Source organism: Callithrix jacchus, chromosome 2, assembly GCF_049354715.1.
Source record: "Callithrix jacchus isolate 240 chromosome 2, calJac240_pri, whole genome shotgun sequence".
NCBI lineage: Eukaryota > Metazoa > Chordata > Mammalia > Primates > Cebidae > Callithrix > Callithrix jacchus.
Genome location: NC_133503.1, coordinates 20,558,296 through 20,582,490, shown reverse-complemented (window position 1 = coordinate 20,582,490; position 24,195 = coordinate 20,558,296). Strand labels below are relative to the sequence as shown.

Here is a 24,195-nt window from a genome sequence, read left to right as displayed (position 1 = left end):
AATAGTATTACAGGTATAGGCCGCACGGTATAGTTTGGGAACTAAATATGAAACAGATGTCAGAATATATCAGATAACATGGAATTACACTAACGTGTGTGATATACAAACAATAAGTATTGCTAAGGTTCATAGAAATTTAGAGCTGTGTAGGATCTTGGCCTCTAATCCAGTGGATCTCAAGCCTTGGAATTATCTAGGGAGCTTTCTTTTAAGAATTGGCCAAGGTCTTGCCCTGGGCAACTGTGACTCAACATATTGTATGGGACTGGTACATATGCTAGGGCTTTTGTTTAAATGTATTTTTTATTTTTTAAATGAACTGATACACAGCATTAAGATTTGAGTGGGATCTGGCAGTTACGTTTTCCAGAGTGAAATGCAGTCAGAAAAGTAAGTTAGGAAAAAAAAAAGTGTAGATGTTAAGAGACTTTTACACTGCTGGGAATGGAATTACTTAGAAATGCTTACTGCCTCTCCATAAGGATTGAAGGTCAGTACTCTTTTTTTTTTTTTTTTCCCCCTCCAGAAAACCCTATTCGTATTAAGCTAATTACAGGTATTTATGTCTAAATTGAGAATTAGAGATGGATAGAGCTGATTTTTAGTAAAACAAACTTTTCTACGCTCCTGAGTTATGTGTGTGTTTTCAGACTTCAGTGCCTAGCAGCAAGTCATCTGGTGACCTTGTTGATTTGTTTGATGGCACCAGCCAGTCAGCAGGTAAGCTTCTACATTGGCCTTTTCTTCGTGGTAACCTTGGTTTGAGAGTCGTTTTTTAAAATACCAAATAAAAGATAGATTGGAAAATAAAATGATTTGCATTGAGTTCATTTTTTATGTGAAATTAGTGAGTCTTGAGCATTATTTGGAATCACTGTGTTGTTACTTTTGCTTATCTTTTTATATGTACACCACTTTTCTAAGTTATTCTTATTTTATACCTTTTTCTGACCAACCTTCAAACCTAGCAAAACCTGATTTGTGCTCAATACTTACTGGTGATTAAGAATAGTATCCTCAAATCATTATCATACTTATCATATTTACATTTTAATGACTCCTTATACCCAATGTAGTGCTTCTTCCCTAATTAACAATAAATAGTATTTCAAGGCAGCATGTACTTTCTGAAATTTTTCATCACATATTTTGGAATTTATAGTTTCCATTTTTTAATTTTTTAGAATTAACTTGGAGAAACAAAAAAAAGTTGCATTTAAAATGTCGCCTTTACTTTCTTTATAAGCAAAATGTACTGCTCTGCACATTTTGCCATCTTTCCCTAAATATTAATTGCTGCTGTCACTTTGGGCATGCCTAGAGATCATTTAACTTTTTATTCATTTAATTCAACAAATATTTGTTGAACCAGACACTGATCTGGGTGCTTGTAAAAAAACAGATTTCTTGTCCTCATGCAAAGGTCAAGTGGAAGAAATAATTATTAATCAGAGTCACAAATATTTAAACAATGGCAAGTGCTTCAGTCAGAGGAATGACATTCTCTGAAAGTGTATAACTACCAAACATATTTAAAGAGAGCAGCTGGATACGGTGGCTCACACCTGTAATCCCAGCACTTTGGGAGGCTGAGGTGGGTGGATCACCTGAAGTCAGGAGTTTCAAACCAGCCTGGTCAACATGGTGAAACCCCGTTTCTACTAAAATACAAAAATTAGCTGGGTGTGGTAGCAGGAGCCTATAATCCCAGTTACTCAGGAAGCTGAGGCAGGAGAATTGACTGGACCTGGGAGACACAGGTTGCAGTGAGCTGAGATCCCACCATTACACTCTAGCCTGGGAGACGAGCGAAATTCCATCTCAAGGAAAAAAAAGAGGACTACAGCAAAAGAATTGCATACCTTGAATTTCTCATAGATGGGACTGATGATCTCTTCAGTTTGCTTACCAGTATGTGCTAGATTTTGAGTAATTTCTGATCAATTATTTTCAAGAAAATTGTTATTTTTAGGGTTGTATTTGATGATTATGGAGTTTTAATAAACTATCGTGTGACATGTCGAAACAGCTTAACAAATACAACTTCTATTTAAAACAGTCTTTCCAAGCCTGTTTAAGTTCATTTCGCATTAAAATGTAGACAGTAAGCTGAGGATATGACTAATGTGCAAAGTAAATTTATTATTCCCAGTTGTGTATAATGATTTTTCAAAGCTGAATTGTGGCTGGGCACAGTGACTCACACCTGTAAACCCAGCACTTTGGGAAGCTGAGGTGGGTGGATCACGTGAGGTCAGGAGTTCAAGACCAACATGGCCAGCATGGGTAATCCCCTGTCTCTACCAAAACTACAAAAATTAGCTGAGCATGGTGATGGGCACCTGTAATCCCAGCTACTCAGGAGACTAAGTCAGAAGAATGACTTGAACATGGGAGGTGGAGGTTGCAGTGAGCTAAGATCATGCCACTGCACTCCAGCCAAGGCGACAGAGCAAGACTCACTCTCTTAAAAAAGAAAAGCTTCTAAATTAACATTTAATTGTAAGTCTATGATGGAAATTACTTTTCACTGATAGTTTAGTATAATTAATATAATATAAAGCCCCTTGTTGTTTCCTCTTCCTTACCTGCTGCTATCTTAAAATTCTTGAATTAGTCATGAACAATTCTGCCTCAGCCTCTCAAGTAGCTGGGATTACAGGCACCCGCCACCATGTGTGGCTAATTTTTGTATATTTAGTAAAGACAGGGTATCACCATGTTGGCCCGGCTGGTCTCAAACTCCTGACCTCAGGTGATCTGCCCTCCTCCGCCTCCTGAAGTGCTGGGATTACAGGTGTGAGTCCCTGTACCCAGCCCGGACATCTGGGTTGACCTACTTTTTCTTTTTTTTGAGACGGAGTTTCGCTCTTGTTGCCCAGGCTGGAGTGCAATGGCACAGACTTGGCTCACTGCAACCTCTGCCTCCTGGGTTCAAGCGATTCTCCTGCCTCAGCCTCCCAAGTAGCTAGGATTACAAGCATGTATCACCATGCCCGGCTAATTTTTGTATTTTTAGTAGAGACAGGATTTCTCCATGTTTGCCGTCCTGGTCTTAAACTCCTGACCTCAGGTGATCCATGGGCTTCAGCCTCCCAAAGTGCTGGGATTACAAGCATGAGCCACCATGCCCAGCCAGCCTACTTTCTGAAATTCTTCAGTTCCCTTTTTCTTTTTTCTGTAACTGCAACTGTTCCTAAAATTCTTTAAACTTGATTGGACTGTAATGCCCAAGGTTGCAGACAGCTACATTAGTCATTTAACAATTTATGTGATATATTTTTGTATGTTTAAGATTTGAACTATAGAATTAAGTAGTAATTACTACGTAGTCATGTAGTACAGACATAGTGTCACAGAATATCAACTATTTTGGGCTTCCTGACGTGAAATATTTAAAGGGCCCCTTTCCTGCATCTTTGGAAAGTTTTAATGGAGCAATCAGAGAAGAATTAACTAGGAAGGTCAGATGAGTGGATGTAACTTTTCCTTGGTGACATCAAGATTGCTTTGAACAGAGAGAATTATTAAATACCAACATGCTTCCTTTACTTGGCAAGGAATCTTGGAGTGGTTTTTCTTCTCTAGTGCAAACAGTAGTTGGACTAATTAAATAGAAGTAGCAATTAATATTAATATAGTAACTGAGACAAAGTTTGAATGAGATCTAGAAGAATTCTTGCCTTAAAGTTTATTTTAACTTAATAAAAAGCAAATAATAGAGATCGACATTAGAAGGATTTTTTTAAGTTATCTCCTATTTGAAACCGTATGTTTAACCAGTTTGTGCAGCGCCCTCTTCAATCAGTACATAAATCTAGTTACTCCCAATCTCTATTTAAATATTTTAATAATACATTTTAAATTAAATTCAGCAGTGAAAGAAAATTGGACATTAAATCTTCAGCACTTACACATGAGAAGGTATAAGAATCTACCATATTAACATTGCTATTTGGTATGTCATTTGGGTGTCATTTACCAGATGTGCCCATATTTATAATAGTACCATCATGCAAGTAATGTGGGCACAAACTGTAAAGCTAAGCAGATATGGCATCTGTACCACTCACCAGATAAATACATCCTCTGAGAAAATGCTCAGATTTTCGTGTGTGTGTGTGTGTGTGTGTGTGTGTGTATCATTACATGTTCTTGTTAGCATTCTCAAAAGTATATATAGTAAAATTGTTGTAGAATATTTTACTAAGTTTAAAAATACATATATAAAACCTATTTATCGAGATTTGCTTAAGACTATCTTACATCTTAAATGCACCAATGGGGTGATAGCCTTTTAAAATCTGTACTCACATGGTGTTTCGGTGGCTTTTAGTAAAGTACATTTCTAAGTAAACATTTTAAGAAATGGAAAGTAATTTAAAGTACAGTCATGGAGTGCAAAGTATAGTGACCATGGTCCCATAAAATTACAATATTATATTTCTACTGTACCTTTCCTATGTTTAGATATACAAACATTTTCTATTGTGTTGTGGTACAGTGTCCAGTATAGTGACATGATGTACAGATTTGAAGTCAAGGAGTAATAGGCTATAGCCTAGGTGTGTACTAGGCTAACTATCTAGGTTTATGTAAATACATTCTTTGATGTTCCCACAATGACGAAATCACCTAACTCCCCAGTGCATTCTGTCATTAAGAATTGTGCGACTCTATTTAGAAAATAAGCCAATTTTAAATAGAATGCCAAAAACTGTGCCATTTCTTTTTTTAGTTTATCTCACCTCTTTAAAAAGACCAGCTTGTCTTCTTTGTCCTTTTGTAATTAGGAAATTTAGGTCTTGATTAACATACTGTTACACAAGATATTTCTAGTACAATAAATGAGGTTAAAAGAAAAAATACAGCATATTCAATCCAGATAGAACTTAAATGACCTGCAATATATTTTGAAGTTTTTTAAGTTAAAAAGAAACATTTAAAAGGATTAAGATATATCAGATCCAAAATGTGTATTATATTTACATTTGAACCTGCTGCTTTGTACCCAGTAATCACTAGTTACTGGAAGACATTTACACGAACATATAAATACTCACCTTGTTCCATCCTCAGTACACCAACTTAACTTTTGGGTAGAGATTGTCTCTAGTTTAAACTAAGTTTACTGGAAATAAAATTTTTTAGTATGTTCTCTTTTTCACTGATTATTAAAAGTAATGTATGCTCAGTTTGGCAGAAAACAAGTGATTTACCATAATTTAGACATATAAAGTATTAATAATCCGGTGAATATCTTTTTAAAATACATTTTCTACATTTCTACTCTATTGATATAGTTATTTAAGCATGTATTATGTGGCAAATCCTTTTCAGGCTTTTAGATATGACTTTTCATTTGTTTGGATTTTTCTGGGTTTTATTTGTTTATCTATTTATTTTTATAAACTGCTTTTCACCGAAGATCTCATGACCATTTTCTTACGATAGTTGGTATTATTTTATAACAGTTTTCATTGCTTTATAATCTTACATTGGATGTCTATATTATAATTTAGCCAGTTAATCCCTTATTTTCTAGACATTATTTTTTTATTTTTTCCAAAGTGTTGTAGCACAATAGCACCTTTAAAAGCTTTTTCAGTTTTGTAAAGAGAAAATATTTCATTTTATTTTGCATTGATTGATTTTGAACACTTCATATTTTTATAGGCCAGTTGTTACTGTCTGTTCATGTTCTTTGTGCATCCTATTAGGAGCATTCATCCATATTGATATTCTAAAACTTGTGTATTATAGATAATAATTCTTTGTCATGTATTTACATATTTTTGGCAATTTCCCATTGCTTTAATGTTATATAAGAATTCTTCATGCAAACGTTTGTCTTAATGTAATCTAGATTAATTTTCTTTTGTCAAAGAAAATTTCCATTTGTGGTTTAAGTACTATCTAGTTTAGCTATATTTTCTTGTTCACAGTATTGCTTTGGGAAATACATGTTCCCAGCAGGTGACTCTAAATAACCTCCTTGCTGCCCTGAAAAGGCAGATGGAAATGGTTCATTTATAATGACAGCTCTCATGTGGGAATCTTGAAGGATAGCACTTGTTGTGAAATTAGCAGTCTTCCACATGCAGCAGTGTTTTGGTAGACTCTTTTATTTACATTCCTTTAGATAGAAGTTACTGGGAAAATGCTTAAGTATGGAAAATGAATGTGGAATTTGGTATGAATATCATACATATAGGTATGGATTGTCCTTCCTAGGAGAGAGAAACATTTTCTAAATTTAATTTTTGAGACAGTTTTCAAAGTTGAAGATTACGTTTCTTAAAGTACCAGTAAAAGCATAGTATGTGGCACTTTAAAAGATAGAAAGAAGAAACATTTTCACAGAAAGGCAGCTTCTTTTTGTAAAGTAGTTACATGCGTCTTTCCATTCTTTGCTCCCAGAATTCTCAAATTACTCATGTTGAAATCAAAATTCCTGTAATATAGGTGGAGAGGAATACTATTTGCTATAGATAAGTTATGAATATCATATAATTTCTGTTTTGGTGATAGAAGGTAGGTAATTATCTGAGATACTAAATTCAAGATTGTCAAAAACAAAATTTCTTAACCAGTTTGAAGTTGCGATCGACAGCTTTTATCCTCAACATGAATTTTCTTTGTAGCCTAGACTGAATAAGATTTGAAAATCCCTAACTCCGCCTGGCAAGGTGGCTCACGCCTGTAATCCAAGCATTTTGGTAGGTCAAGGCCAGCGGGTCACCTGAGGTCGGGAGTTCGAGACCAGCCTGGTGGCCAACGTGACAAAACCCCATCTCTAGTAAAAATTTTAAAAATTAGCTTGGCGTGGTGGCACGTGCCTGTAATCCAGCTACGCAGGCAGCTGAGGGAGGAGAATCACCTGGGAGGTAGAGGTTGCAGTGAACCAAATCATGCCATTATACTCCAACCTGGGCGACAAGAGCAGAACTCTGTCTCAAAAAAAAGAAGAAAAAGGAAAGAAAATCCCTAACTCCTCACTTGTTTGGTATAATAAATTGTATATTGATGTTTATTCACTGTTTAAATAAAGCAAATTAAAATAACCTTTAATTTTTAAATCCCTTAGTGTTATAGTAATTGATTATCATTCTGTTACCCAACAGTACACTTAACCAGTATTTTTAACATGAAGGAGCTTTACGGAAAACAAACATGAATGTTAAGCAGCAACTGTTAGAAACATTCATTTACCTTTTAGATTTTATTAATATGTCTGCTTGTTTAAATGGTTTAAACATATACCTCATTGAATTTTTGTGTTCCTTGTCACATTTTGTCATGATATATGTACCTTTAAGGAAAAGATCACTGTGATATTCTTTTAGATGAAGTAAAAATTAGACTAAGCTGTAGTGTTGATAGAATTGAAGCATCTTCACTTTGGTTGGCATTAATCATCTGGTGAGTGAGGGCATGTGTGTATGTTTGTATATATATATATTAGCATGTGCCTCTGTGGTGAAGAAATGAGGAATTAGTTATGCTTGCTGATAGTTGACTACAGTAAATTGCATTAAAAAGAAATACCAAGTACACACATATCAGAAACTGATTTGTTCCTTTTATTACTGTTGGCCATATATTAAGAAGGGGAGATGGTTCTAGTTTAATTAACCCAGTTGAGTGTAGCAGATGGGGCAGAATGTCTTGCAGCGATAAGACAATTCAGAAATGGCACCAGATGTTGGAAGCTGTCCCTGGTGGTGTTTGAGTGCAGCCCAGATGTTCCAGTCCCACCTGGCTAGTTTCTAAGCACTGCAGGCTAAGCAGCTGTGGTGTAACCTATATAATGTTCACATAACACTGAAAGCACCATAATTGAACTGCTGTAGATTTCTAAGGTTGTGACTATTAAGAGGTGAAATCTTTAAGGACAAAAATAATTACAACTATTTAAAGTTTCAGATATTGCGCTGTTTCACTACTTAAATTAAGAAAGGAACATTAAAACTTGAAATAATGTTATAATTGAAACTATAGTTAAAAGTAAATATTCTTCATGTAGTGTTTACAAATAAAATTTTATGTCAGAAGGTGATGTTATGCACACAGATTTGATTTCCAGACTTATAATTTAGGTCTTATCCTTTTAAAAACAACTGTCTAGAAGTAGCAAAAAGCTGTTTTTTTCCCCATGCTTTAAAAATACAAAATACAATATTTACTGTTTTATAGAGTAAACACTATGGGGGGGGAAAAAAGTCACCAAAACTATTGTATTGATATTTCTCCCGCTCTCTGCCTAAAATGGTTTTTTTGTTTTGTTTTGTATTTTTGAGACAGCGTCTCACTGTGTCACCCAGGCTGGAGTGCCGCAATCTCGGTTCACTGCAACCTCTGCATCCTGGGCTCAAGCTTAAGGTTTTGCAGAGACGAGATCTCACACTATTGCCCAGGCTGATCTCCCACCTCCTGGGCTCAAGCAGTCCTCTCACTTCGTTCTCCTAAAGTGCTGGGATTTACAGGCGTAAGCCACCACACCAGACCCTGAAATGATTTTTATACGAGTCGATTTTGTCTTTTCCCTAACTTTGTATTTTTTTTTTTTAATTAAAAACATACAGAAAATTTGCTCCATTTTCTTTGTATCTTTGGTTCTTTTTTGTTTGTTTATTTTATTTTATTTTTTGAGACGGAGTTTCGCTCTTGTTACCCAGGCTGGAGTGCAATGGCGCGATCTCGGCTCACTGCAACCTCCACCTCCTGGGTTCAGGCAATTCTCCTGCCTCAGCCTCCCGAGTAGCTGGGATTATAGGCATGCGCCACCATGCCCAGCTAATTTTTTGTATTTTTAGTAGAGACGGGGTTTCACCATGTTGACCAGGATGGTTTCGATCTCTTGACCGCGTGATCCACCCGCCTCGGCCTCCCAAAGTGCTGGGATTACAGGCGTGAGCCACCGCGCCCGACCTTGTTTGTTTATTCTATACTGTTTGTTCATCTGAGAGGAAGTTGCAATCATGACATTTTGCCCCTAAAATACTTCAGCCTGTATCTCTTTACAAGGACATTCTCCTTTACGATCATAATATAATCCTACTTGGGATTTAACATTAAAACAGTATTAATGTTAATATACAGACCATATTCAGATTTCCCCAATGTCTCCATTCTGTCATTTTAGGATAGCACTTAAAAAAAAAAAAAAATCCAGGGTCCAGTCGAGTATCCTGCATTTTATTTACTCATCTTGTGATTTTTTTTTTTTTTTTTTTTTGAGGTGGAGTCTCACTCTCTCCAGGCTGAGTGCAGTAGCACAATCTCAGCTCACTGTAACCTCTGCCTCCTGGATTCAAGTGATTATCCTGCCTCAGCATCCCGAGTAACTGGACTACAGGCGCATACCACCATGCCCAGCTAATTTTTGTATTTTTAGTAGAGAGAGGGTTTCACCATGTTGGCCAAGATGGTCTCATCTCTTGACCTCATGATCCGCCTGCCTCGGCCTCCCAAAGTGCTGGGATTACAGATGTGAGCCACCATGCCTGGCCTTGTCTTGTGAATATCTTATTTCCCAGCAGCATTTTACTCAGATTTTAGAATCTATTGAAGGCTCATAAAGAGTATAATTGGTTGTATTCTTCCCACATTATGCTTGTGAAATGTTAGATAATTTTAACCACAGATACAGTGTCATTTATCTTACTAGATATAAGGCTGAGGAATGGAAAAGAGCCTATGGTAACTCACAGGGAACATAGTGACATGAAAATTTAGGTCAACAGATTAGCTTTTATGAGGCATATCAGCCTTTAATATTATTAGGTACTTTTTGTGTGGCACTAAAGTGGCCTCCAGAAATTATTTACAATTGTTCTCTAGTTCTGACAGTTTTAACTTTTTCTTAACTTCCAGGAGGATCAGCTGATTTATTCGGAGGATTTGCTGACTTTGGCTCAGCTGCTGCATCAGGCAGTTTCCCTTCCCAAGGTATGATTTGATTTGATTGGCCAGAAGTCTGGGGTGGTAAAACGGTTATTAAAAACAACTTCATTCCCCGCAAGTCAGCTGCTTTCTGTTGCTTTTCAACCGGTAGTATTCATAATTTATAATTCCTAAAGTACTTATTTAGAAAGTATTTTATTGGGCGGATGCCTTAAATGTGCCAAATGAAGTGCTTTGGTTGCACACTACTCAGGTACATCTCAAGAAAATTGCCCGTATTCATAGATGACTCTTGTTTAGTGTTTTTGAAAGGGAAAGGAGGATATGAGTGTGTTTAAATAATCTCATTTTATTTACTAGCAAGAATATTATGGTCTATGTTTAGTTTTGCTTATGATTTTCATGAATGAAAGTATCTTATTAAAATGTATTCCTTTCTTAATTTAGATGTTTCAAAAGCATTTGTGTGAAAAATAACTGAACTTCATTTTGACATATCCTAAAATAATGAGCAGTTGGACCTCAGGCAAAACTTTCTCATTCTTTGTTAGAATAGAATTTAAAAAAAAAAACAGCATTCAAACAGAATATGGGCTTAAACATCAAGGATTGAAGTGAAAGGCTTGTTTCTTTTTTTTAATTAATATTTTTATCTTAGTACCCCTACCATATACTGTGAGAGCTGTTTAATTTTGTGAAAGCCTCTGAGCCTTTAACTTCCTAAAACTGGGAACATGTTACTTGTCATGGTTCTTTTTGAGGGTAATGTCTATAGAGGTATGTATTAGGTTGGTGTAATTACCGCAGTTACTTTTGCACCAACCTAATAGAATAGGGGCTAAGTTCATTATTAAATGTCTTTTTTTTTTTTTTTAAGGTTGTGAAGAAGTTGTGATATTTCTTTTATAAAATCTGGTCAGTCTGAGTTTGAGAAAGAATATTTTTAAAATTTAGCTATGAGAATCTCTAACATGAGGTGAGGCAGGGAGAAAAGATGTAATTTAACTGAGTTAGTGTTATTCATCGCAAGTAAAATAATATATTGCTGTTATATTAAACTGGATTGAAATTTGTATTTAGTAATATCTGGTTAAGTTTGTGAGGAGTTAAGAAAAAAGATGCATAGCTTGTAAAATGGTTTGGGGTTATTTTGACAACTTATTTTTGTAAATTCCAAGTATTTTCCAGAAACCAGAATTGTTGAGTAATTATCTGCTTCATTTTGAAAGTGTGATTATGCCCTTTAAGGGCATAATACCTTACTTTAGGCAAATCAAAGTGGAAGGTAAACATTACCCTAATTTAATAGCTTCCCTGTGTAAATCTCAAAGTTTTTATGTATATAAAGTTGCCTCCTATGCAAATAATTTGAATATGTTAACCTTGCCTAAGTGATACATCTCTTAATCTGTATGCATGTGACTAATATAACCTGAGCACCCCTTATACAGGGAGCTGAAACTGTTGCAACAATGATTAATCATTTCTGAACAATATATGCCCCACTAGAAATCTTTTCCACCCGCGATTAATCATTTCAGATATGAAGTTTGCAGGTGGGGTAACACATTTTGCCCCAGTTTCCATTCATATTCTGCTTTATAGATCAAGCAAATAGAAAGTCAGCATAAAAGTTTACATTGCTCCAGCAGACTTACTTAAATTAGTTTAAATTGTTTAATATCTAGAACTAATTGTAAAACCCTTAATGCTGTCTCTTGTGTGGAATAAAAAAAAAAAAAAATCAAAGACAAGTATTAGTAAAACCCTGAGGTAAAGAATATTAGCCCAATTTTTTTTTTTTTTTTTTTTTTTTTTGAGACGGAGTTTCGCTGTTGTTACCCAGACTGGAGTGCAATGGCACGATCTCGGCTCACTGCAACCTCCGCCTTCTGGGTTCAAGCAATTCTCCTGCCTCAGCCTCCTGAGTAGCTGGGACTACAGGCGCGCACCACCATGCCCAGCTAATTTTTGTATTTTTAGTAGACGGGGTTTCACCATGTTGATCAGGATGGTGTCGATCTCTTGACCTCATGATCCACCTGCCTTGGCCTCCCAAAGTGCTGGACTTAGAGGCGTGAGCCACCGTGCCTGGCTTTTAGCCCAGTTTTTATATTAAATTGTTAGTAGAACTTGGGGTTTCTAAGTGAATTATTTTCTTTCGAGGGTGCTTACATTTTAATATGGTGATAGAAGAATATAGTTTTAAAGACTTTGCGTTATTCTCTTTTGATATTTAGCATAATGAGACATGATATTGTAGTGGTTGGTTACTTTTTAGGCTAGACAAAATGTATTTCCAAGTTGTAAATGAACATGGAGTACAAAGAGATGGTGTTAATTAACTTGGAAGGTACATACTTACTATTTGCTTTCAGATGACAGTTTTTATGTAGCTCCTTCTTCACCTTTTGCTTTTTCAACTTCATTTATATTTATTTGTTTCTTTCAATATAAAAATTGATAAGAGGTTAATTGATAAGACTGTGGTGATTTAGCGTATGGATTTTATGCATTCAACCTTCAACTTGCAAAGTACAGTGATAGGGTTGTGCTTGTTTCTGGCTTGGTTGTGTTTTTTAATATTACATGAGTTTTCCTCCTTTCTTTTATTGTAAATAAATTAACCAGTCCCAGTTGAAGCAGGCAATGTGCTAAGGTTATATCATGGTTATAGCCCCGGTGTTATCAGTAGAAGCATGGCCAAATAGGTGAGAACTTCTTTTTTTTTTTTGGAAACCGAGTCTTGCTCTGTCACCTAGGCTGGAGTGCAGTGGTACAATCTCGGCTCAGTGCAACTTCTGCCTCCCAGGTTCAAGCGATTCTCGTGCCTGAACCTTCTGAGTAGCTGGGACTATAGGCATGTGCCACCACACCCAGCTACTTTTTAGTATTTTTAGCAGAGATGAGATGGGGTTTCAACATGTTGGCCAGCTTGGTCTCGAACTCCTGACCTCGAGTGATCCACCTGCCTTGGCCTCCCAAAGTGCTAGGCTTACAGACGTGAGCCACCGCACCCATCCCTTAGTGAGAACTTCTTATAGAAATTTACTACCCCTATTCATAATTTTATTAGTTTTTTTTCCTCCATGTTTTTCTGTATGGGGTTATTTTTTTAAAAAATTTAATCTTATGAATTTGGGGTTTTACAAATGACATGAGACAGTATAAATTGTAGTTTGGTTTCTATTTGAACCTTTCAAATAATAAACTCAATGAGTTTTCTCTGATTCTACTGAGTATCTTCTCACATGAGGATTCTAGAGCTCCCAACAAAAAGTTAAACTAGTTTAGAGGTTTCTCTTTGCTTTTCAGAGTCCCAGACTAGATCATATTTGTTTAGCTGGAAGTATATTTGTTGTTGCATACTTGATTGAAGGGGACTTTTTATGATAATTTCAATGTGTCACCTACAGAGCTTTTAAGAGATGGATTTTACTTTATATTTGGGAGGTTTTTTGTTCTGTTTTTGCCACCTTGTTAACTCTTGTGTAATATTTATGAGAAAGAATACTGTCCAGATGGAGATAGTACTTGCAGATGTTAATCTGGATGGACTCAGATCAGCTCTAATTTGTTTCAGTTCATAGATTGTTATATTTGTTCTGTGCATTTCATGAAGTTTCTTATCCTTAGAGTTATTTCTGTCTTAGTAACAGCAACAAGTGGGAATGGAGACTTTGGTGACTGGAGTGCCTTCAACCAAGCCCCATCAGGTCCTGTTGCTTCCAGTGGCGAGTTCTTTGGCAGTGCCTCCCAGCCATCAGTAGAACTTGTTAGTGGCTCACAACCAGCTCTAGGCCCACCTCCTTCTGCCTCAAATTCTTCAGATCTGTTTGATCTTATGGGCTCATCCCAGGCAACTATGACATCTTCCCAGAGTATGAATTTCTCAATGATGAGCACTAATACTGTGGGACTTGGTTTGCCCATGTCGAGATCACAGGTAAGTTGTCTGGTTCCGTTGGAAGTGGTTACTGATAATCTTTGAGATTCTTTAACTCATCTAATGATAGATTAGTATGAAACAGAAAAGCAAGCCGTGTGTGTGTGTGTGTGTGTGTGTGTGTGTGTGTGTATGCATCTGCACGTTTCATTTACCTTATACTCTTTCCCATAGCATAGTCATTTACATTCTGGAAGGCAAGGCATTCTCCCCCCATCTTGTAGTCACTATAAAGCCAAGCATGGTGCCTTTGTACAGAGGAGGAACATGCCAAAAATGTGTTGTTATGACAAATTGGTATTTAGTAGTGTTTTTAAATTGTCTTTAAGAAAAAGAAATGGAGATATTGTTTCACTCATGGCAAGTATTCACTTAGTAAAATACCTGGTCATGTCCCTAAAGAAATATCACTCATTGATTGTAAATAATCATTGCTAATATGAAAATCATTCCCTCAAATGGCAAATGTTCTTCCCAATTCTGGACCTGCTCTACATTATATAAATGTTTTATAGGCTCATCTTTCAACTTTCATTTTCATAAAGAAAAACTAAAATGAGAGCTTCTTCATTCACTATTTTATAGTTAAATCCAAATTGTCTACTACTAGCTTAGAATTCAAAACAAGTGTGGGCTTGGAAAATACGTGTCTGAATTGTACCAGGAACTTGCTATTTTTGACTCAAACTATTGAGAATATGTGTTTATGATGCTATTTACTCATTTTAATGTGTAGATTCTCCTCTGTAGGGTATTAGGATGAAGGAAAAGAAGAAAGAAGCAGAAAGGTGACTGCTCTGTAAAACAGAAATAAGACCTAATATATGAGTTAAGCATAAAGCCGATCTATTTTATTTGCAGCCTTAATTGTAACTGTCATAATTCTTTGCATTGGTACTTTTTAAATTATAAATTATTCTCCTGTTTCTGTTCTGTTATTTTTTTTTTTTTTTTTTTTTTGAGACGGAGTCTCTCTCTGTCGCCCAGACTAGAGTACCTCTGCTTCTTTCCTCTGAATTTCTTGTTTCCCATACATTGGTCTGTGTATATCAGGTTCACTTAGTGTTGCTCACTTTAGGTAGTAGAAGTATACACAGAGCAGGGAAATGTCAGTCAGATATGTGAAATATAAATTGCTTTTTGACAGTTTTGCCTTATATCTCTGTATAATGTGAGACATCATACCTGTTTTGTTTTGTTGTTTTTAGAGAATCTCACTCTGTCGCCCAGGCTGGAGTGCAGTAGCACGATCTCTGCTCACTGCAACCCCCACCTCCCTGGTTCAAGCTATGCTCCTGCCTTAGCCTCCCAAGTAGCTAGGACTACAGGCACGTGCCACCATGCCTGGCTAATTTTGTATTTTTAATAGAGACGGGATTTCATCATGTTGGCCAGGCTGGTCTTTGAACTTCTGACCTCAGATGATCCGTCCACCTCAGCCTCCCATAGTGCTGGGATTACAGGCGTAAGTCATCATACCTGGCCTCTCAATTCTGTTTTGGAAAGAATAAATTTCCACTTGTGTATCTCCTTAAAGCCATACTAACCTAAAATTGGTAGTAATTGGTAGTTCCCCTGGGCATTTGCCAGGGATGGTGACTTTTAGACTTTGAGTGATGAGAGAATAATTGTTAGTGTACGTAAGTTGTTGATTTTATCCACTTCAAACCTGATTGGGACTTCAGAGGAACCTCTTTGGGAAACTAATGATTTGGGGTATTGAAGACATTAGCATAGAAATTCCTGGTTCTCTTTGTTTCAGAAGTTCATTATTGTGATTAAATTGCCATCTGATAATTTTAATAGAACAGATGCTTAATTTTTAGAGCATTTTTCTATTTTCCAGCCTTTGCAAAATGTTAGCACAGTGCTGCAGAAGCCTAATCCTCTCTATAATCAGAATACAGATATGGTCCAGAAATCAGTCAGCAAAACCTTGCCGTCTACTTGGTCTGACCCCAGTGTAAACATCAGCCTAGACAACTTACTACCTGGTATGCAGCCTTCCAAACCCCAACAGCCATCACTCAATACAATGATTCAGCAACAGAGTAAGTTACCTTAAGACGTCCCACTTCTTTATGTACTTGCAGTCTTTTGCCCTAATGCCAGGAGTACTTCAAACTGAAATAAAAATACGTGATATAAACTGTAACTAACAGTTAACCAAATGCCTGTTCACTTAAGATATTTTCACAAAATATTTACTGGATATTCCTCCTGGCACACCGAATTAATTTATATTTTGTTCTTGCCATGATAACGTTTATTGTATTGTGGAGAGTTTTGAGGACCTGATCACTAAAATAAAAATTTGCTGTACAGATTTTTTTTTAAATATAGGCAAATATGATGGACAAACAAAAATCATCTGATTCTGCAGTTGAGGGGTAATTGCCATTAATACATTTTTTTTTTTTTTTTTTTTTTTTGAGACAGAGTTTCACTCTTGTTACCCAGGCTGGAGTGCAGTGGCGTGATCTCGGCTCACCGCAACCTCCGCCTCCTGGGTTCAAGCAATTCTCCTGCCTCAGCCTCCTGAGTAGCTGGGACTACAGGCGTGCACCACTATGCCCAGCTAATTTTTGTATTTTTAGTAGAGACAGGTTTTCACCATGTTGATCAGGATGGTCTCGATCTCTTGACCTCGTGATCCACCCGCCTCGGCCTCCCAAAGTGCTGGGATTATAGATGTGAGACACTGCGCCCGGCCAATACATATTTCTTTCTGTCTTTTCTTTTTTGAGAAGGAGTCTTGCTCTGTCACCCAGGCTGGAGTGCAGGGATGCAATCTCGGCTCACTGCAGCCTCTACCTCCCAGGTTCAAGCAATTCCTTGCCTCAGCCTTCCGAGTAGCCAGGATTACAGGCATGTACCACCACACCCAACTAATTTTTGTATTTTTAGTAGAGATGGGGTTTCACCATGTTGGCCAGGCTGGTCTTGAACTCCTGATCTCAGGTAATCCACCTGCCTCGGCCTTCCAAAGTGCTGGGATTACAGGCGTGAACCCCCATGCCCCAGCTGCTTTCCATCTTTTCTAAGCATATTTTTAATACTTTAAATCATTCTCTTTATATTGATTTGTTTATTGCTGTTCTTACTCAACTTTATGATCATTTTCCCTGTATTGAATAATATTCTTAGGAAAAATGATTGTTAGCTTTTAATAGTTACCATATTAGTGTATGATTTCCCTTGGTAATTATTTCAGTTTCCAGCTTTTTGTTATTACAAGATTTTATATAAATCTTCATACTTTTGATTTTTTTTCTTAGTAAAATGTTCTAAATGAAGTTGATGTAAACTTTGTAAAGATTTTTGTTATAAATCAGGATTTTGTATAAATCTTCATACTGATTTGTTTAATAGAATGTTCTAAAAATAGAAGATGTCGATATAAACTTTCTTAAGATTTTTGATACACGCTAGCTCTTGACAACTTGTTAAGTAGGATTTAACAATAGGTTTTGTAGGAATATTCTTTAATTTGGCTGTTTTTCCCCAGTCTACTCTTACTGTTTCTATATCTCTGGGGAGCCAGAGCCAATAGTCACTGAATGTATTTCTCAAGAGGAATCAGTGCAGATTAATTGACTTCTATATAAAATTACTGTAAAGGAATTTTAGGGGCTAACGAAGTATGGATGGTCAAGAAGATACTAGTTCTCTGCTCTGTGAATCTAAGAATTTATTGTGGTAAAGTTCTTCTGTCTGTTTTCTTCTGGTAGATATGCAGCAGCCTATGAATATGATGACTCAAAGTTTTGGAGCCGTGAACCTCAGTTCTCCATCGAACATGCTTCCTGTCCGGCCCCAAACTAATGCTTTGATAGGGGGACCCATGCCTATGAGTATGCCCAATGTGATGACTGGCACCATGGGAATGGCCCCTCTTGGAAATACGCCGATGATGAACCAGAGCATGATGGGCATGAACATGAACATAGGGATGTCCGCTGCTGGGATGGGCTTGACAGGCACAATGGGAATGGGCATGCCCAACATAGCCATGACTTCTGGAACTGTGCAACCCAAGCAAGATGCCTTTGCAAATTTTGCCAATTTTAGCAAATAAGAGATTGTAAAAGAAGCAGATCGAATGAAGAATTTTTAGCTGTGCAGATAGGTGATGTTGGGATGGAAAATGCTAATCAGCTACCCTTTGTTTTATCAATTAATTAAAATAAATCTACATAAAGAACCAAAAAATCTGTTTTATAAAAGTGAAATGTCTATTATTTCAGAGGGCCAGGCAAGAGCACTTCAGATTAGGCAGTCAATCATTTTTTTCCAGGTGAGGATAAACCAGAAATGAGTGGTGAGACCATTGAAAGCCTTTATCAACTGAAGAGCGCGTTTAACAGCATAATTTGTGGGAAGACTGAAATAGGGCTGAATAAACGTGTTTGAATCTCTAATTTTATACTTTCTTTTCCTGAGGAACTTGATTTTTCTGTCCCTGAATCGCCTCGTCATAATCGGGTCTGTTCCTTTTACTACCACTCTTGAGTCCATATATGAAATCATTAAAGTTGGATGATCAGTTTTTTATAAAAATATATATTTTTGTCCAAAAAAAGGCGTACATATGTGATTATGGCTAAATCAAATGAACTGGAATGTATATACTTTTGCTAATGTTCCAGCAACACTGCTATTATACTATCCAAATTTTTATTGTAACAAAACTTATTTAAGCAATTGGTGATAGCTATGGGACTTTTCCCATGTCTTCTGCTGTAATTATCCTGTGCAGAACTAGGGGAAAAAAATTTTTCACGACTGCTCTGTGGTTTCCTTTAAAAGAAAAAAAAAACTGTTTGTTTTTAGCAGTCATAATTTACAATTTGCAGTGATCAACTTGGCAAGGTTTCCTTCCGTGTTTGTCCCTGTAGCCATCATTTAAGTCAGGAACAGTCAAAAGAGAAAAATATTTATTTTATTTTTTTTGGGGGGTGTCTGAAAAGGTAAAAATCCATTAAAACCTTAAGTTAAATATAAATGTTAGAACTCAATGTTTGCCTTTAGATTTTATACACATTTGTTTTGTTTTGGTTTTGAGTGTATATAATACAGCATTAGCAATATGGTTCCAATAGAGGAGTTAAATATATATTATTAAAGGAGACCTGTAGCAGTCAAAGATTTTATTGATTTAATGATAAAGGAAATTAATTAAAATGTTTTGTTTTTCTGCTATAATTCTGCATTAAGCTCACATGAAAATCATGATTCTAGAGTTTGGAACGCAAAATTAATTGTTTTACCCTCAAGCTGGGAATATTTTTCAAAATACTATAATATAGATATCAAATTATCTCCCCATGTTATGTTGAAAATTTTTTTATTAAATTGATAAAACTTTATTTCCGTTGTATTCACAATGTTCTGTTATACATAACATTAAAATGTTCATTAAAATCAATGTTGAACTGCTTTTTCTTTCATTCTGTTAGACATTTGAGACCATTTGGGAAAAAAATAATTATAATTTGGGCAAAGTAATTTTTATAAATAATTTAAAATTATTTAATGACTTCTCTATTCTTTCCTATCAGACTCTACTGTTAGGAATTAAAAATGAAGCAGCAAAGATATTCTGACCTGCTCCATTCTTGCTAATGTTCCATCTACAACATTTCTAATTAGGCAGAAATTCATGTACTTCTGCTAAGTGGTAATGAAAAGTGATTCATTTGCTGAATAAGAGATGAGAGAGAGTATAATTAGCTGACTGCGGTTTTTAATCTTTCAACAATTCAATGTGTTTAACTTAATTTCAAAGAATAGGAGCTTTCAAGTGTTGTTACTTTAGAGCAATCAAGCCAACCTCTGGTGGCAGCATAGTAGAATATCGTCTCTGATATTTAAAACCTATAATCTTGAGTAAGTTTTTTCTTTAAGAAGTATATCTTCACTTTCTCAAATACATATGGTTCTTAAAGGAAGTAAATACCTTAGCCTTTGTGTTTTAATTCTTTTTTTAATCAGATTGACCTCATAAAGCATTTTCTGTATCATGCCCTCCTACATTATATCTTTTTTATTGAACCGAAACCTACAGTTTCTTTTCAGTATTGTTGTTTCAGCGCCCATGAAAGAGAAAAACAATTGTCTCATGGAGGATCTCTGTCCAGTTGAATGATTTGTCTCTGAGGGAGTTACTAAGTTATACTTGAAGAAAGGCACAAATACCCCCAAATCATTTGGAGTTGGGGAAAAAATCCTCTTCCTTTCTTTCATTATTAGGTTTCCTTCTGCCTATCCTATACTCCTTTCCTTCCTTCTTCAGCCAAAGCTTTTCTGCTTGTATCTGTTTTATTCGCCTAATGTGAGGGGAAAATTCCCACTGTTCCGGCAATGCCTGTACGCTGAGTCTGTAGCCACTCCAGATTTAGTGTTGTTTCCCTCTCGGTGTTTGGTTTGGTTTGGTTTTTTTGTTTTTCCAAGAACCATATACACTTGTTTTGAAACTACTTTGGTTAGATGTTTCCTTTTTAGTTTAAAGTGCCTGAATGATAACCATAATCCTACTGGTTTGAGGGTAATCACAAGTGAGCTGAGGCCTATAGTGATATTTAGAGGGAAGGGTTAGTACTTTTCCTCCAATATTTATGAAACAGTTTTTCTTTTTGGCAGATTATTAAAGAATTTACCGTCTTTCTGAACTTTGTACTGTCTCATTTTGAAGATCAAGTTTGGTGGTATAGCGTCCTAGCTGAGATATTAGAAAATACAGCTAAAAAAGCATGTAGCACACCTTACATTAAATGGGTTTCCGAAGTCAACACTGTTCCAGCTCTCCTGGAAGACGGCACTGACTGCATTGTGGAAAGAGCATGTGCTTGGAAGCCCATTTTAGTCACCCACCATCTGCGTGACCTTGATAATTTACCTGACCTCTGGGCCCTCATTTTTTGCAAAATGAACTTAACGTCTTGAAATGTTGGATAATTAAATAAAATGATGAGTGAGATCCACCAGCACTGACGTGTGCCGTGCGTTTTTCTGCCTCCCGTTCTTTATGTAAATGCTTACATATCAACAACTTGGTGCCAGTCACTGGGCTAAACACTTCACATGAATGTCAGTTTACACAGCAAATTCAAAAGTTCGTATTCCTGTTTTATTCCTGAAAGCAGAGTATAGTAATAAAGAAAGCCTAAGAGACTTGTAAGTTGGTTTCTAATTAAGGGGTTTTACTATCTGCATGAATTTAACTCCACTTTTTTTTTTTTTTTACTGTCAAGGAAATTGTAAATGAATTGTTCTGTGGGTATATTGAGTCATTTCTTATCACAGTAGTGTAGATGTGAGGCAGAGAGCTATTAAAGTGAGCTGTTGGTATGGATTTGCCACACAGCTCTCATTAGAATGTTCTCCACTTTTACAAGCTATAGAGATCAGTTTTTGAATTGATTGACTTGCAGTTTTGTTGACTACGATCTTGCTATTCTTCTGATACCCAGATGAGCCGTCAGATATAAAGACTAAATGAAATCCATGAAAGGATTTTTTTTTGGGGGGGGAGGGAAGGAGGAAGGGATGAAGGAAGGAAGGGAGGAAGGAGGGGGAGGGAGGAAGGAGTGGGAGGGAGGGAGGGAAGGGAAGGAAGGAATTCAAGCAATGAGAGAGACATTGCCGACCTGGATCTAGAGGTTTACAAGTTGATTTCTTTTTTTGAGTGAAGGAAACAAAAAAATGAGTAAAGGAGAGAAAGAGAGGAAGAGAGGGAGGGAGGGTGAACGGAAATATTGCCTTATTCTGAAAAAAAAATAATGGGTATTAATAATGGCCAATCAATGTTTCATTTAAACCTATGAGTAGGTGTGATGTGGTATTGACAACAATGTATATTTTATGTATTTGAAGTGGAGAGCTCTATAAATATTTATTAAGTTTACTTGTTCCGGATCTGAGTTTGAGTCCTTGATATCCTTATTAATTTTCTGTCTCATTGAGTCTAAGTCTCTATGTATCTGGGTGTTAGGATCGTTAGCTCTTGTTGTTGTATTGATCCTTTTACCACTGTATCTTTGTTGCTTATAAAATCTATTTTATCCGATACGAGAATTGCAACTCCTGGTGTCTATTTATTTATTTATTTTTGCTCTCCATTTGGTTGCTAAATCTTTCTCCATCTCTTTGTTTTGAGTCTCTGTGTCTGGATGTAACATGCTGTTGGGTTTTGGCTGTGTCTTTTGATTGGGGGATTTAGTCGATTTAAATTTAGGGTTACTGCCATTTGATGTTAACTGGCTGTTTGATCCATTTGTTGATGAAAATTCTTTTTTATGTTGGTGCTCTTTACTTTTTGGTATATTTTTAGTAAGGCTAATACTGGTTGTTTCTTTCTGTGTGTAATGCCTCTTTCAGAAGCTCTTGTAAAGCAGGCCTGGTGGTAATAAAATCTCTGAGTACTTGCTTGTTCATAAAATATTTTATTTTTCCTTCAGTTGTGAAGCTTAGTTTGGCTGGATATGAAATTCTGGGCTGAAGGTTCTGTTCTTTGAGGATGTTGAATATTGGCCCCCACTCTCTTCTGGCTTATAGAGTTTCTGCTGAGAGATCTGCTGTGAGTCTGATAGGCTTGCCTCTGTGGGTAACCTGACCTTTCTCTCTGGCTGCCCTTAGTATCCTCTCCTTCGTTTCAACCCTGGTGAATCTAACGATTATGTGCCTTGGGGTTGCTCTTCTTGAGGAATATCTTTGTGGTGTTCTCTGTATTACCTGGGGTTGAATATTGATCTGCTTTGCTAGTTCAGGAAAATTTTCCTGAATAATATCCTAAAGGGTATTTTCCAGCTTGGATTCATTCTCTCTGTGGCATTCAGGTACAGCTATCAAATGTAGATTTGGTCTTTTCACATAGTCCCACATTTCTTGGAGACTTTGCTCATTCCTTTTTATCCTTTTATCTCTAATCTTTTCTTCTTGTTTTCTTTCATTAAGTTGGATTTTGACCTCTGTTATCCTTTCTTCTGCTTGAACAATTCGGGTGTTTAAACCTGTGCATACTTCTCGGAATTCCTGTATTGTATTCTTCAGTTCCATTAATTCACTTATATTCCTCTCTAAGTTGTCTATTCTCAATAGGATTTCGTCAAACCTTTGTTCAAAGTTCCTAGTTTCTTTACGTTGGGCTACAACATGTTCTTTTAACTCACAGAAGTTTCTTATTATCTGTTCCTTGAAGAGTGATTCTGTCATTGGGATGCGCTCGTTCTCCGTCAAGCCTTGTTCCATTGTTGATGTGGAACTGTGATCATCTTTAGAGGGAGAGGCGTTCTGATTTTGAGTATTCTCAGCCTTTTTACGCTGGTTTCTTTCCATCATTGTAAATTTCTCCTCCTGTCGTCTTTGAAATTACCAACTTTCAAATTAGGTCTCTTGATTGGAAGTCCAAGTTGTTAGTTCCCAGGGCCAGAATGGCGGCATTAAGACTGATGGTGCTTTTCTGCCCAGGATTCTCCTGTCTGGCTTCCTTCTTGTGTCCGTAATGGGCAATTCTGCCTTCCTGGGACTCCAAACCTCGGTCAGAAGGGGAGCCAGTCTCGTTTACTCTGCACTGAGAGCTGCCGCACTGAGGTGCCATCACAGCCGCTGCGCTGGTCTCAGGAGTCGTGCTGGGGACCCATGTGGGTCCTCCAAACCTCGGTCAGAAGGGGAGCCAGCCCTGTTTACTCTGCTCCAAGAGCTGCTGCTCCGAGAGCTGCTGCGCCGAGGTGATGGCGAAACCGCTGCGCCGGCCACAAGAGTCATGCTGGTGACCCTGTGGTTCCTCCACTGGGGATCTTCTGCTCCGTGAGCGACCTGAATTTGTCTGAAAGTGTGGCGTCCTCTAGTTCTCTGCGCTTTAGTTATGGATCGGCCATCTTGGATTGTTCTCTCGAAAGGATTTTTTGTTTAACTCACTATGACCTTAATTCCTTTTGTGTTGTTGTTGTTGAAATGGTCTTGCTCTGTCACCCAGGCTGGAGTGCAGTGGCACAATCACAATTCATTGCAGCCCCAACCTCAGGTGCAAGCGATTCTCATACGTGAGCCTCCCAAGCAGCTGGGACTACAGGTGTGCCGCACTCCTGGCTATTTTTTTTTTTTTTTTAGTTTTAGTAGAGACAGGGTCTCCCTATTTTGCCCCGGCTTGTCTTGAACTTACAGGCTAAAGCAATTGCCTCAGCCTCCTGAAGTGCTGGGATTATAGGTGTGAGCCATTCTGCCCAGCCTATGACCTTAATTCTTCTGTGTCTTCCTTTATTAAATGGCAGCCATGCATCATACATTGTTCCCATGCAGCCATGAGTAGTTACTGCACCCCTTTCCCTGAGCTTGCTTCC

At 37.0% G+C, this 24,195-nt stretch overlaps 1 protein-coding gene across 4 annotated transcripts in view; it reads left to right on the top strand.

The window, feature by feature from the left end:
• Positions 1-19,283, top strand: part of CLINT1 (clathrin interactor 1) — a 72,120-nt gene extending 52,837 nt beyond the window's left edge. Inside the window, exons 8-12 of one of the 4 annotated variants that reach the window (XM_078358676.1) lie at positions 654-723; positions 9,880-9,954; positions 13,569-13,855; positions 15,756-15,906; positions 17,587-19,283. In XM_078358676.1, coding sequence (XP_078214802.1) covers positions 654-723; positions 9,880-9,954; positions 13,569-13,855; positions 15,756-15,906; positions 17,587-17,933 — 930 coding nt within the window. In that variant the 3' untranslated portion in view covers positions 17,934-19,283. Of the gene's footprint in view, positions 1-653; positions 724-9,879; positions 9,955-13,562; positions 13,856-15,701; positions 15,907-17,586 lie in introns of all 4 variants that reach the window. The other 3 variants (XM_078358668.1, XM_002744104.7, XM_002744103.4) reach the window with 3 other exon arrangements.
• The last annotated feature ends 4,912 nt before the right edge of the window (positions 19,284-24,195 follow it).